General features: G+C 51.6%; 1 protein-coding gene across 1 annotated transcript in view; it reads left to right on the top strand.

Annotated features, from left to right (window-relative positions):
* The first annotated feature begins 402 nt into the window (after nt 1-402).
* Nucleotides 403-12,267, top strand: part of ZNF423 (zinc finger protein 423) — a 327,403-nt gene continuing 315,538 nt past the window's right edge. Inside the window, exon 1 of the mRNA XM_060130610.1 lies at nt 403-724. Within this exon, the coding sequence (XP_059986593.1) occupies nt 685-724 (40 nt within the window). The 5' untranslated portion in view covers nt 403-684. The remainder of the gene's footprint in view (nt 725-12,267) is intronic.

Genomic DNA, 12,267 nt, shown 5'->3' with positions numbered 1-12,267 from the left:
ATTATTTTTTGTGCAGCAGGGGGTAATCTGAAGGCTTTTTTTTTTTTCGAGGGGTGCTGAGCTTCCGCGCTCCCGACCGCCTCCCGGTCTCCTCCCCCCCGAGACCCCCTCGACTCCAGCCCCGTCCCCCCTCCTCAGATGGGTTCATTGTGAGCTCCGCACCGGGTTGCGTAGCCGGACGCCTGCAAACTTTGCACAAAAATCCGGCAAGGGGCGGAGGAGGAGAAGGAGGAGGAGGGTGAGGGTGGCGGTGGGGTGGGGGAGGGAGGGAGGGAGGGGGCCGCAGGGGCCGGGGGCCGGCGGGGGGTGGGGAGGAGGAGGGGGGCGGCTTTTTTTTTTTTTTTTGCATAACTCGGCTCGGCCGAGTGGCCTCCGGACTCCCCGCGCCGCTGGGACCGCTGCTGGGACCGAGAGCCCCCGGCTGCCGCATTGCAACAGGCAGGGCCCCGGCGCGCCCCCCGGGCCTCCCCCCGCCCCGGAGCGGCCTCGGCCGGCCCGGGCCGCCCCCCCCAGGGAGGCCGCCCCGGACCTGCGATCCGCTCCCCACAGCTGCCGACCCGGCTGCAAAAAAAAAAGTTTCCGAGAGGCAGGAGGAGGAGAAGGGGGAGAAGGGTAGCCCGGAGCGGCGGGGGGCGGCGGGGGGAGCCGGCCGCGGAGGGCGACGGAGCGCCGGGAGCCCCGGACATGTCCAGGCGGAAGCAGGCGAAGCCGCGCTCGGTGAAAGGTGAGCGAGCGAGGCCCGGCGGAGGCGCGAGCGAGCAAGGAGGGAGGGAGCGAGGGAGGAGGGACCGGCGAGCGGGCGGGCGGCCTGGGACCCGAGCGAGCGAGCGGAGAGGAGGAGGAGGAGGCGGAGGAGGCGGAGGCGGAGGAGGAGGAGGAGGAAGAGGAGGGGGAGGAGGAAGCCGCGAACCGGAGGCGGAGGCAGTGGAGGTGGAGGGGGGCATACCGCGGACACCTTACCCGCCCGGACCCTCTCCGGGCCCGGCGCCGCCGCCCGCGGGGGACTCGGGCCTGGGGGCGCCGCTGAGGAGCCCTCGCTGCTCCCTCTTTGCGGGCCCCGGGCCCACGTGGCCAATCAAGGGGTGCGGGCCCGACTTGGCGGGGATTGCGAATCTCGGCGGCGGCGGCGGCGGCGGGCGGGCGGCGGGAGGAAGGAAGAGGCGGTGAGGATGGGCGCCCAGGAGGCCGGTAGCCCCGAGGCCGCTCTCGCTGGGCCCCGGGCCTTGCCGCCTTTCCTCTGTCCACGCCTTGTCGCCCCGGGAAGCCGAGGGCGGCGGGCGTTGCTTGCGCGCGCCCCGGGCCCCGGCCCTAGCCGCCGGGCGCCCCCTCCCCGCCCCCTGCCCAGGCCGCCCTCCCGGCACGGGCCCCCATACTTCCTGCCTCCTCCACCGAGGCCAACCGGGCCGGGAGCCTCCGTCAGGAGTTCATTGTCTGCGCAGCGCCGGCGGGACGCTGGTCCCCAGGGGAGCGCAGCGGCTGCCTTGCGCGCCCCTCCGCGGAGAGCTCCCGCGACCCGACCCCGGGCACCCACACCCTCGTCACCTAGGCTGGCTTCCAGTTTCAGGTCCCCGGAGTGCACACGTTTGTGAGGACACACAGCCCCACATCCCCCTCTTCTTGTCCTTGTCTCGCATTCTATTTCTACCGAGCGCCCGCGGGCCGAGCGGGGCCCTGGAGAGCAGAGGCCCCGGGGAGATGCCGCATGAAGGCAACTGAGCCCCTCCCCTGTCCTCTCCCCACCCGCTGCCCTCTCCTGGCCTCGTCTGCTGCTTTGTCCCCATTCCAGTCTCCCCCGGGTGGGTGCCCGGCCTCCCCCGTCCCCCGCGCTGGGAGATGACAGAGGAGGGACAGGATGAGAGCCGCTACGTCTCTGGAGCCAAAAGTCCCGAGGCCCTTGTCCTCTCCCAATTCCCTTGATGACCTCTGGCCCGAGCCCAGTTCTGCTCTGAAAAGTTCATTTCCTGGAGGCCTGAGCGGGAAGGCGCAGGGGCCCCTGCTCCCTTCCTGCCAGCCTTGCTCCTGGCTGGAATGGCTGGGGCTGCATCTGGCAAGGAGGGTCTTGAGACACCCGCCATTGCTCTCCTTCCAAAGTCCCAGGAGATCGCGGGCACTCGGTTCAGCAGAGATTCTCCCTGTCATCTTAGCAGCGGACCAACTCAGTCCAAACTCAGCAACCCGCTTGCTCCCTTTCCTCTTTTTCCTTGAGATAAGTTGGTGTTGTTCCCCTCACTCTGGCAGGCATCCCGGTCCTGGATAGCCTGACCTGTTCCACAGAACTGGAGGGTCTAGAGGGTGTTCTGGTTGAAACCAAAATGGAGACCTCAGTAAGGGGACAGGAAAACGCTAGATGTTTGTCCTTTTGCTGAATAGAAGGGTTCTCGGTTTGAAATAATGTTTGATTTCTTTTCTCTTTCCTTGGCTCACTGCTCACTCCTTCAAGAGCCACTTAAGGTGGCCCAGAGGAAAATGTACACTTGGAGTCTCTGGTTGGAAAAACAGTTTTATCCAACTTGGGCAGTTGATTTTGAGTTAAATCTACGTATAGAAACAGATTTTTCATAGAGGAAGATGCAGAGCTTACCTACCTCTAACTCGAACCCATGCCTCCATGCCTCTTTCTTTTAGAAGTCGAGGCACAGAAAGCAAAGGTGGAGCAATTTGCCGGGAACAGATGGGTGGGTGTTTCAGAGTTGCTGGAACCTAATTCTAAAACCACTCTGTGTATCACTGAGAAAGACTCAAGAGTCAGTCTTCAACCTTTCATGGAATGAGCTTGGACATGATTTTTAATGAATGTCTGTCTCTCTCAATGTGTATATGTACATGTATAGCAGAGAATTCAAACTAATTGATGGGGGGAAGACAGCAAAGTGGGAACAAGACTAGTGTAGGCATTTTGAGAAGCGTTGTAAATATCAACCACACAGCGCCTTGCCTTTCGGCCCTTGGAGTGTGAGATCCTCTGTTTCTTCTCGCGACTCTTTGCATTTTCCAAAAGCAGCTCCAGCCCTTGTCTCTCACCATTTTGCCATTTATTCAGTTTACTGGGGTGAACAGGGTGGAGATGCCGCCCCTTAAGGGGGAGGAATTAAGAGAGAAGATAATTTGAATAGATAAGAGTTACAGCAGGTGATGGATTTATTGCTTTTCAAGAACTGCCTCCCCTCCCCCCCTTTCTCAAGCAATATTCAAAAGTGTGCTTGAGTGTGGACAGCTCCTTATCAAGTGTTTAAAATGACAAGGTCTTCACCTTTAAAGATGCTTCTTAAGGAACAGTGGTACCTTTTGAATTTTATTTTATTTGGCCTCCGCTGCTGTGTGTCAGGGCTAAGTCGAGGCATTGTGGACTTCCCCAGTCCGCACATTATATGTTGTGAAAGTTGCTTGGCTGTATAGCTCGTAATTGATCTAGCAAATGTGAAAGCCCATAGCAGGAAGGAAAGACAGAAGTGTAACAATTTCTAATGGATGCTCAGAAAGTGTGATTTGCAAGCAGGGCATGACAGGTCTTAGTGGGGACGTCGCACCTCCCACTCAGAGACACAACCTCCCTTCTGGAGTGGGGTCACTTGTCCCCCCTGGATGTTTGTCTATCTTTGGAAAACCCAGCTCCCAGGGTGGACACCCAACAAATAGAGAAGAGTGCTAGACAGTAGGGCAGCGGGGAGAATAGCCTCGTTGGTCGTCAGAAGCCCTGTGATTTAAAAAAAAAAGAACCACACACACCAAAAAAAAAATCAGTGTTACAAAAGTCACATTTTCTGACCGATTTCTCCCTCCCGACACCATCCTCTCCCTTTCTGTTTCCTGGTGGTGTGGTGTGGCTGTTGTGAGATGATTTGTTCCCTTTGATAATCTCGGCTTCATTCTCCGGGGTTGTTCCCATCACATCTCACTGATGTTATTTTGGCCAATGATATCAGGTGGTTTGTTAACCTACTCCCTTTACCCACACTGCCTCCTCAGATCCACAAAACAGCCCCTCCATTTATATGGAAAATTAATACATCTTTTTTCCCAGGCTCAGCTTAAAACTTTTGAATAATTGGTAATACTGTTGATTTCCTCCATCCAGCAACTGCCTCTTAATTACACTTCTTAATGTTAATTAGCACTCAGGCTGTGTCCATGGACCCGCCAACCACAACATCCCAAAACTACCCCCAGTGACTTCTCTGTGCTCCCCTCCCCTTCTCTGTCTTCCTCTCCTGCCAGCCCATAGCTCCTCCAAAGTCCATCTTATAAATTTGTTGGTCTAGGGACTTGGAAGCGGTGTAGTTTGCCACTGCTCGTGTTTCCATGGAAATAATTGAGTTGTAATAAAAAGAGGCATCTGAGGTTACAGGTTTCTTGATTCAGCTGAGACCACATACAGGTGTAAATTGTCCAGATTTGTTTGGCTAAACGTACATGAGCTTGTAGGAAGGGCAAAACAAATCCTTTATAGGTTCTTTAGCTTTCTATGTGGATTGGGGCAGCTAACATTTAATCCCCCCTTCCTCAATTAAGTCACCAACTCCCAGCTTTGGGAGGACCTGTCTCACTCTAGAAAACATCCTTTATGTCTAGTAATTACTGTTTAGATTCTTCCACTTGTTTCCTTGCAAAAACTTAATAAGCAATAAGATAAACTATGTGTGTTGGACAGGAGGACCCTGCTAAACGTTTAACCATAAGGTGCTGAGTGTGCATCGCACGAAAGGTGCAAAATGCTGGTGACTTTACAGTCATGAAGTAATTGCGTAGAACCATCCTGGCACTGTTGTGGCCTGCTACAGCATGTTAACAGGGGAGGGGGAGAGGGAGGGGGAAAGTGGAGTGCAGCATCTGATACAGCGTTCCTAGCTGGAGACTAAAACTGCAGGTCTGGTTCAGTCTAATAGAAAGTTGCAATCATTGCTATATCGGTAGCCAGCTCTTAAGCTGGTGGCTCTGGAATTCTTCCCCTGATGTAGGATTTAATAGTCTGGCAATTAGATGCATTGATTTCTCTTAACTGTTCATTTGGATGTGTAAACGAAAGAAACCTGCCACCGATGGAGACGGGCCGCCTGGCTCTTGGAACAAGGCTGATTTAGGAGGTGGTGGTAGGAGAATGGATATTTCAAGGCAGTGTTGGGGCCAGTTCCCTCTTCTTTTAAAATTTCAGCCCATTTTGCAGTAAAGTGAATAGCACCAGTTTTTCAGATACTGTTTAAAAATAAACAACGGTGTCCAGTTCTGTCTGAAAAGTAGAAGCATCCTCTTCTGCAGATGTGTATAGAGTAATGTTTCTGTCTTTGAGTGACGGGACTCACTTGCGTATTTTCGGCAGATGGTCTGTTAGGTACCAGAGGGAAAAGTCACAAAACACCTTGGCTCCGAGTTCCAGAGGGACCTCTTGCCAGAAATGGAGTTAGTTCTCTCTCCCCCTCCTAGAGGCCTGGGGTCACCTAGACCACAGTGGCTCTGTCAAGCCCTGAAGAGGTGTGGGGACATGGTATCTTGGACCCCTTGGCAACTGGTGGGCCATGTGACTTCAGTGGCTTGGAGAGTGGGTAGGTCGCAAACGTTAGCACCTCTTAACTCGCTGCTCCTGGACCTGCAGGTTTCTGTAAGCGTCACTAACTTCTGACATGCAGGCATCTAAAACTGTCTTGATGGTGGGCAAGCAGAGGAAGGCTAGCCCTATCTTGGCCCTCTCTTTTTTTTTTAACGGAGGTGGATGGGTGGGTTTAGTTAACTCTTTGTTTGCCCGAGGTTAAAATGGACTTACCTTTCCTGGACCTTGTCCATGGTACGCTGGTATTTGCAAAGAATATTATCTTCACGTCTCGAAAATGTTTGCAATAGATATCAGGGTTCCTTTCTGATCTGGGGGTCCAGGGTAATTACAACAGAATGCCTTGAAAACTGTTAGTGGGCTCCCTGTTACTGTGGGTAGCCGGGGAAAACCTTGATACACCTTGGTTGGTGGATTTGACAGTTTCTGCAAATTCCTGCATGTTAGTTGGTAATCAGAGTAGTTTTGCACCCAAAATGGACTAATTAAGCCTGGATTGGTTATATTCCAATTGAAGTTTTTGGCGCCGTCAGCTCCCTCTGACTGTGGGAGAGGGTAGGGTGGAGTGGAGCGGGGGAAATGCTGGTGGAAACTTTTGATACATCGCTTACCTGCCGGGGATGGGGGGGGGTTGTACACTCAGTAAATAAAAATACTTTACCTCTTTCAAGGAGCGCCAATTAGCTGATTGCTCCGTGTGGCTGTCTTTAAGGAGAACGCTGTTTTACCTATCTTCTTTTACAAAGGTTTGATTTTTAATGTCTTGTGAAAAGGATTCTCTTTGTCTTGATTGCTGTCAGGAATAAAAGCATGATGGTAATATCCCTTTGAAAGCTATTGTATTGTCAGCCCTGGCTGACAGCGGGAGGGCCTCCCAGTGTTTTAGATTAGTGCTGTGAAAACACTGACATTTTCTTTGTTACATTGCTGTTGTTCTACTTGCGAAGTCAATTACACAATGTCAGAGCTCAGTTACGAGTTGACTTTGGAACTAGCAATGTCTTTTCATTCTCTTCTTAAAGATATAATTTACCTTTGTTGTTGTTGTTTTGTTTTCTTTTTCTCTCTCTTTTTTGACCTGCTTCCCTCTGGTGACCACCGCCTCTGCCCCCTAAGAGTCAGAACGTGTTAGCTAGGCAAACACACTCTGGTTTCAATCGTGGCAAGTCAGATTCAAAGGCTGCTACATCATTATCTCAGAATTCTTCTGCTCATTCACATTTCAGTGGCTTCTTATTGATATAGTGACTACAGCAGCCAAGATACATAAAAAACCCATCGAATGAGATTACGGTGTTGATAATCTCTTATCAAGTGGGTTGCTCTGGATTTGGGGTCCGTAAGGTTGGCAAATTCCAGGTTTTCTTTCTTTTTTTTTCCTGACCCGGGCTGAACCAAGTTCCTGGGTTGATGGTACCCCCAGCAAATAGTTCTTTGCTGCAGAAGATTTATAAACATTCTAATCTCAGAGGCCAGGCCTGGTGAGTTTTAGACTTAGAATCTTGGATGACATCATGGTAGGGATAGAAGGGTCTCAAAAGAGGACCTTGTAACCCACCCTTCTCCCACTGCAGACAGCCAATGCGAAATTATAAGGCTCTCTAAGGTACCTTTACTGGGTGCCCTTGAACTCAGGAGTGATTTTCATTCCTGTCTTAAGTGTGTGAAATCCTGCTGCCGAAGGGGAGGCAAGCTTGACATGTCCAAAACTGAAAATGGTCAGGGTGGGTGTTTTTATTCATGTCCCTCCCCCTCCATCCCTGCCTTCTCCAGGAAGAGAAAACCAGAAATTCCTTAGTTCTCTGAACCTGGCTGCCAAAGAGGCAGCCACCTGAGAGCGGACGGAACTCGGGGCAAGGAGACTTCTGCCACTGACTCCAGATGACAAGGACGCTTCAGGAAACTCCGGCCGAGGACACTAATTGTGGGCCCCCAAAGTTGTTATTATGAACTGCCAGACAAGAGCCCGTGTTCGCCAGCAATTTGTCAGGACTAATTTTGTTTTTCTCCAATAATTGAAAATTAATGTCTTGAAGTGAAAGCAGATGTTCATGTCATCTTCTGAATTGGGATATAAAATGGGGCTCTGTAGATGGGCTCACTAATTTAACAGTAATTTCCCTCTCGCAGCTAATGGGGGTGTTGGGCTGACGCTACCTGAGGCCGGGGTTGGGAGATGAGAGCATCGGCTGTACCAGTTGTACTGTCTGAGGTGGCGGGAGCATTCGTTTTGGAGGGAGAGCAGGGTAAATAAAAGTATTTCCTGGGGCTATGAAACCTGGAGAATTCGTTAATTTGAATAATCATTCGTGCAAGAGATATTTATTGAGATGATTCAAGGCTTTATGCTGGAAAAGGTGAGGGAACCTTGGTTTGGGAAGAGAGTGGATTCCTACAGGTTAGAGGATCCTCGGCGCTGGGTTCGTTACCTTCACCTGGAGTGAAGCTGGTTAAAATTGCGGATTCCTGGGTCCAGATCCTGGAGATACTCACCCAGCTGGTCTGGGGAGGGGTTCAGAACTCTTCATTTTTTTTTTTTTTAAAAATTGAGGTAAGGTATACATACTGTAAAATTTACCATCTTAACCATTTTTAAGTGTCCAGTTCAGTGGCATTAAGTACGTTCGCGTAGTTGTGCAGCCGTCACCACTGTGAACTTTCATTTTTAGCCAACGCCCAGGTAGTGGTGGGTTGGGCGTGGTCTTAGCCCATCATTCTCGGAGGAGGCCATCCAGTTCAAGGCCTCCGTTTTCTAGGGAGAGATGAGAAACAGAGGCTCCGAAGATGAAGTGATTGGGAGAGCTGGTGATGCTTTTCCTAGCTCGGGTGAGAGAGGGGAGACTGGAGTGCCCGAAGTCCGGGCAGGGCAGATGAAGGCTCCATCAGGGCTGGTGGGCTGGGGGCTGGGCAGGAGGGGTGCTTAGGAGCTGTTGAGTCATCTGGTGACCACTCTGAGGATGAGAACATTTGTTCTGTCTCCCTGAGGGGCACCGTTCCTCTGGAGACTGAGACTGGCAGGTGTGAGGTTGCCCTGTGGCCCTCACACCTGCCTGCCAGGACCCAGATAGCCCCTCTGACCTACCCAGCCCTGCACACTTCAGGCTGGTTTGTCTATGATGGGGAAGGGGAGGGACAGCTGTTGTGAAATGGTCACGTTGTTGCCTTGATTTCCAGTCGCAGATTGCCCACCACCTCTGGCCCACAGGTCTGGGTGCTGCAGACGCTTATACTGTTCTCCTTGGAGGTGCCAGGTGCCTTTTTCTCCCCCCCCCTTTTTCTTTTCCTGAAATTGAAATTTGCCCTTTCGTTACCCGGGCATGAATTATTTTTTGCAGCGTTGTCATTCCCTATCCTGCTGTGAGGTTTATCTCTTCTGTTGATCCTAATTAAGTAAAGCATACTGTCCACCTAACTCCTGTTGCACTGAATTCTACCTGCCTGAGACAGAGTGATGGCCATCTGGGCTTGGTTAGGGAGCAGGGCATGGCTGGATAAGGGAGCTGGGATGGTAGTGGCTGTCACATCCTGGCTGGGTATACCCCCTTGGCCTGGGGACTGCAGGACCTCATGGCCACCAGCAACATACAGCATATTTCTGGTTCCTGAACCTGAGATATTGCTTTGTCCCTAGCCCCATGGGGCTGCAGGTCTGAACTTGGGGAGAGGAAAGTCAATCACCAGCTCCAGGGAGTCCCCAGGGAGAGGGTGAGGGAGGAGAGGCAGGCTCCCAGGGCAGGGGGATGGAAAGAGGGGGCAGGCTCCTGCCGCCTGGGATGGAGGCTGCAGAGAGCGCTGGGTTCTCTGGGGAGCCGTGTCCCTGTCCCCTATCCCCTCAGGGAGAGAGGGACCAGCTAGGGGCCTGGCACACATGTTGGGAAGACTCTACTATTTTTGCCTTTGAACTTCTCGGGATCCTGAAAATCCCACGTTGAAGAGAAACCTTGGGAGGCCACTTCCTTCAGACTTCTTGGAGTGTGTTTATGGCATCCTTATTTCCATCCAGCCTGGACTCACACACTTTCTGTCTCAGGGAGCTCACGACCTCTGTGGCACACCTGTGCATTTTCAGTTTGAATTTCACGTGTTCTTCTTTCTGTGAAGCTGCCGCCCGCCTCCTGTAATTTAGGTGCATTGGTTCTGGGTCTGCCTCCTGGGGCAACAGGGAGTAACTCAAATCTCCAGTCCTCAGAGCAGCCCTGTTGAGAGTTAGCAAAACTGGCCTTGCTCTACTTGTCCAGGGGGAAGGTTTCTTTATATAGGATGCAGTCAGCCTGGTGGGCTTCCAGGACGCCACCCTCATTTGCAGATGACCTTGACTTGGGCTTCTGGGTCCCTGTGTTGAAAAAGGATTTGTTAGGTGAATGAGTAAGTGTGTAAACTGTTGAGGGAATAAATGAACGGGTGGACAAGTGAATGAGTGAATAGTGAACAAATGATGGGTTAATGACTGGATGAATTCCTAGATGAATGAGTCAATGAGTGAGTGGGTGAACTGATAGGGAGCACAGATCATCTTTGTGGGTGACTTGGGCTCACAACTGACATCTCTGGTGGTCTCTCCTGCCCCCCCTTCCCCTCCCCCAGTCTCTATTCTGTTCAGGAGGTGGGACATGCTCTCTCTGCAGGACTGGGAACCCTCATGCCCCTTGGGGTTGGGATGCTTTGCACACATTCTCCCCCGTTATCCTCAGCCCAGATAGGGGCAGGGGTGTGTGTAGTACTCTCTGCTATGAGATTGTAGCTAGTTTATTGAAGCTACCGTGCCAAGCGTTGTGCTGGATTGTAAAACATTGTTTTCAAATGATAAAAACAATATGAGATTTTCATACTAACTTTAAATAAAACAGAACTTTCAATTGAGTAAAGTCCCTTCCTCTCCCCCCTTCCTGCCACAATCCCGAGGGGGCTTCAAAGTGGACATCTTTGACCCAGCTTGGTGCTGGCCAGGACTCTGCAGTCCAGCCTCCATTAAGCGACCTTCAGGACCTTCTGCATCTTTCAGGGATGGTTTGCCCTTCAATAGCACTAGGAGTGAGGGATGGGTTGGGAGAAGCAAGGAGGAAGGAGAAAAATGGGATGTGTTTGTGGGGAAAACCGCCAATAAAATAAAACTCAGTGTAAAAAAGAAAGACCCCCTACTCACTGAAGGTCTGAGTCAACATTGATTTATTTCTCTGGAACGGGAGGGTTGCGGTTTGGAGGAAGCACGCTCTGTGATCTTGGGCAGGACAGCTCCCACTGTGGGCCTCGGTTTTCCTGTCTGTGAAATGGGATGGAACTGGTTGGGTTGGCTCTCTGTCTTAGATGGGTTAAGATGTTCATTCCTGGAACATAGGAATGGGAAAGCACAAGATGCTTTGGCTTTAAAATAATACAGACTAGAAAGATGTTGTCAGATATTTTCAAGGTACTTTTTAAAGTGACAGGTCTGCAGAGTGAGAACACTGAAGTGACAGATGTGGGGGATCCGCCAGCAGGGCAGCTGGATCCTCCCTGGCTCCCCCAGCCCTTTTGAGGATTGAGGGGAGCATTGGATAAGAGAAAACATGTCAAGGGCTTGACTGTGATGTCGGTATCTTTTCACGTGTCTGACAGTTCAGTCTGAGGTGCCCCTGGCTCTTTTGGCCCCAGGGCCTTTGCCAAGCATCCTTGGAGCAAGCCGCCCGATGCTCCTCTAATCCAGGGGCAACGTGGGTGGAGAATGTCCAGGTCCTACATACGCCCATCCAGAGTCGCCATCGTGGCCAGCCCTGATTGTGGGGAGGATGTGGGGGGTTAGTGAGCAAGCACTCACCTGTGCCAGGCCCTGCCTTCAGCTCCTCCCACCTGCCCCCCCCCCCCCCCCCCCGTCAGTTCTCACAACAGATCTCTGACTTATCTTCTGGGCCTCAGTTTCATGGATGCACACACTGAGGCCCAGAAGTACCTTGGCCAAAGTCACATGTCTGGAGGGGCAGAGCTGAGATTAGCCCAGGGCTGGTCCAACTCCGGAGCCTGAGTCAATAGCCATTCCCTTTACCTATAACAGCCCAAGGGACCCGAAAAGATAACAGAGAAACTCATGCTCTCTCCAGGGGCTGGAGGAGTGCCTGGACTCTGGGCTGGGAGAGAGGGTCACAAGTGAAGGCCCAGGAGGTCTGTCCTGCTCCACCACCCATCTGTGTTCTCCTTTTGGGCTGTCCATATCCGCATCTTAAAAAAAACGATTTACACATCTTAAAAAATAATTAAATCTCTCCCCCTTCTCCCCCGGGGATGAGCACTGTTATCCACAGTTATTTTCCTCCCAGACCTCTTCTGTGGTGGACTTACACAAAAACATATGTATAGACACCCATGCATACATAATTTTAAACCTAGATAATATCGTATAGTGCTTGACTACACTTTCTCTTATTTGCTTTTCATAAAAGAGTGTTTCCCATCTTGGTTACACATTAGCATCATCTTAGCACTTAAAGAAATAACATTACCTGGGCCCCACCATGGACCAAATAAGCCAAACTCTTTGAGGATGGGGCCCTAGGTGAGTTTTTTTTTTTTTTTTAAAGCTTCCCGGGTACTTCGACTGTGCAGCCAGGGTTAAGAACCATTAGTGTAGGAGACATCATCATGTTAGTGTTACAGACGACTCCACTTCAATAACCATAATGCTGTAGAATGGGTGTATCAGCATTTATACACAGTCCTCTACTGACGGACATTTAGTTATTCACTGTTATACA

This window comes from Lagenorhynchus albirostris, chromosome 19 (assembly GCF_949774975.1).
Source record: "Lagenorhynchus albirostris chromosome 19, mLagAlb1.1, whole genome shotgun sequence".
NCBI lineage: Eukaryota > Metazoa > Chordata > Mammalia > Artiodactyla > Delphinidae > Lagenorhynchus > Lagenorhynchus albirostris.
Note: the sequence above shows the minus strand (reverse complement) of the source record. Positions and strands in the feature narration are given on the sequence as shown.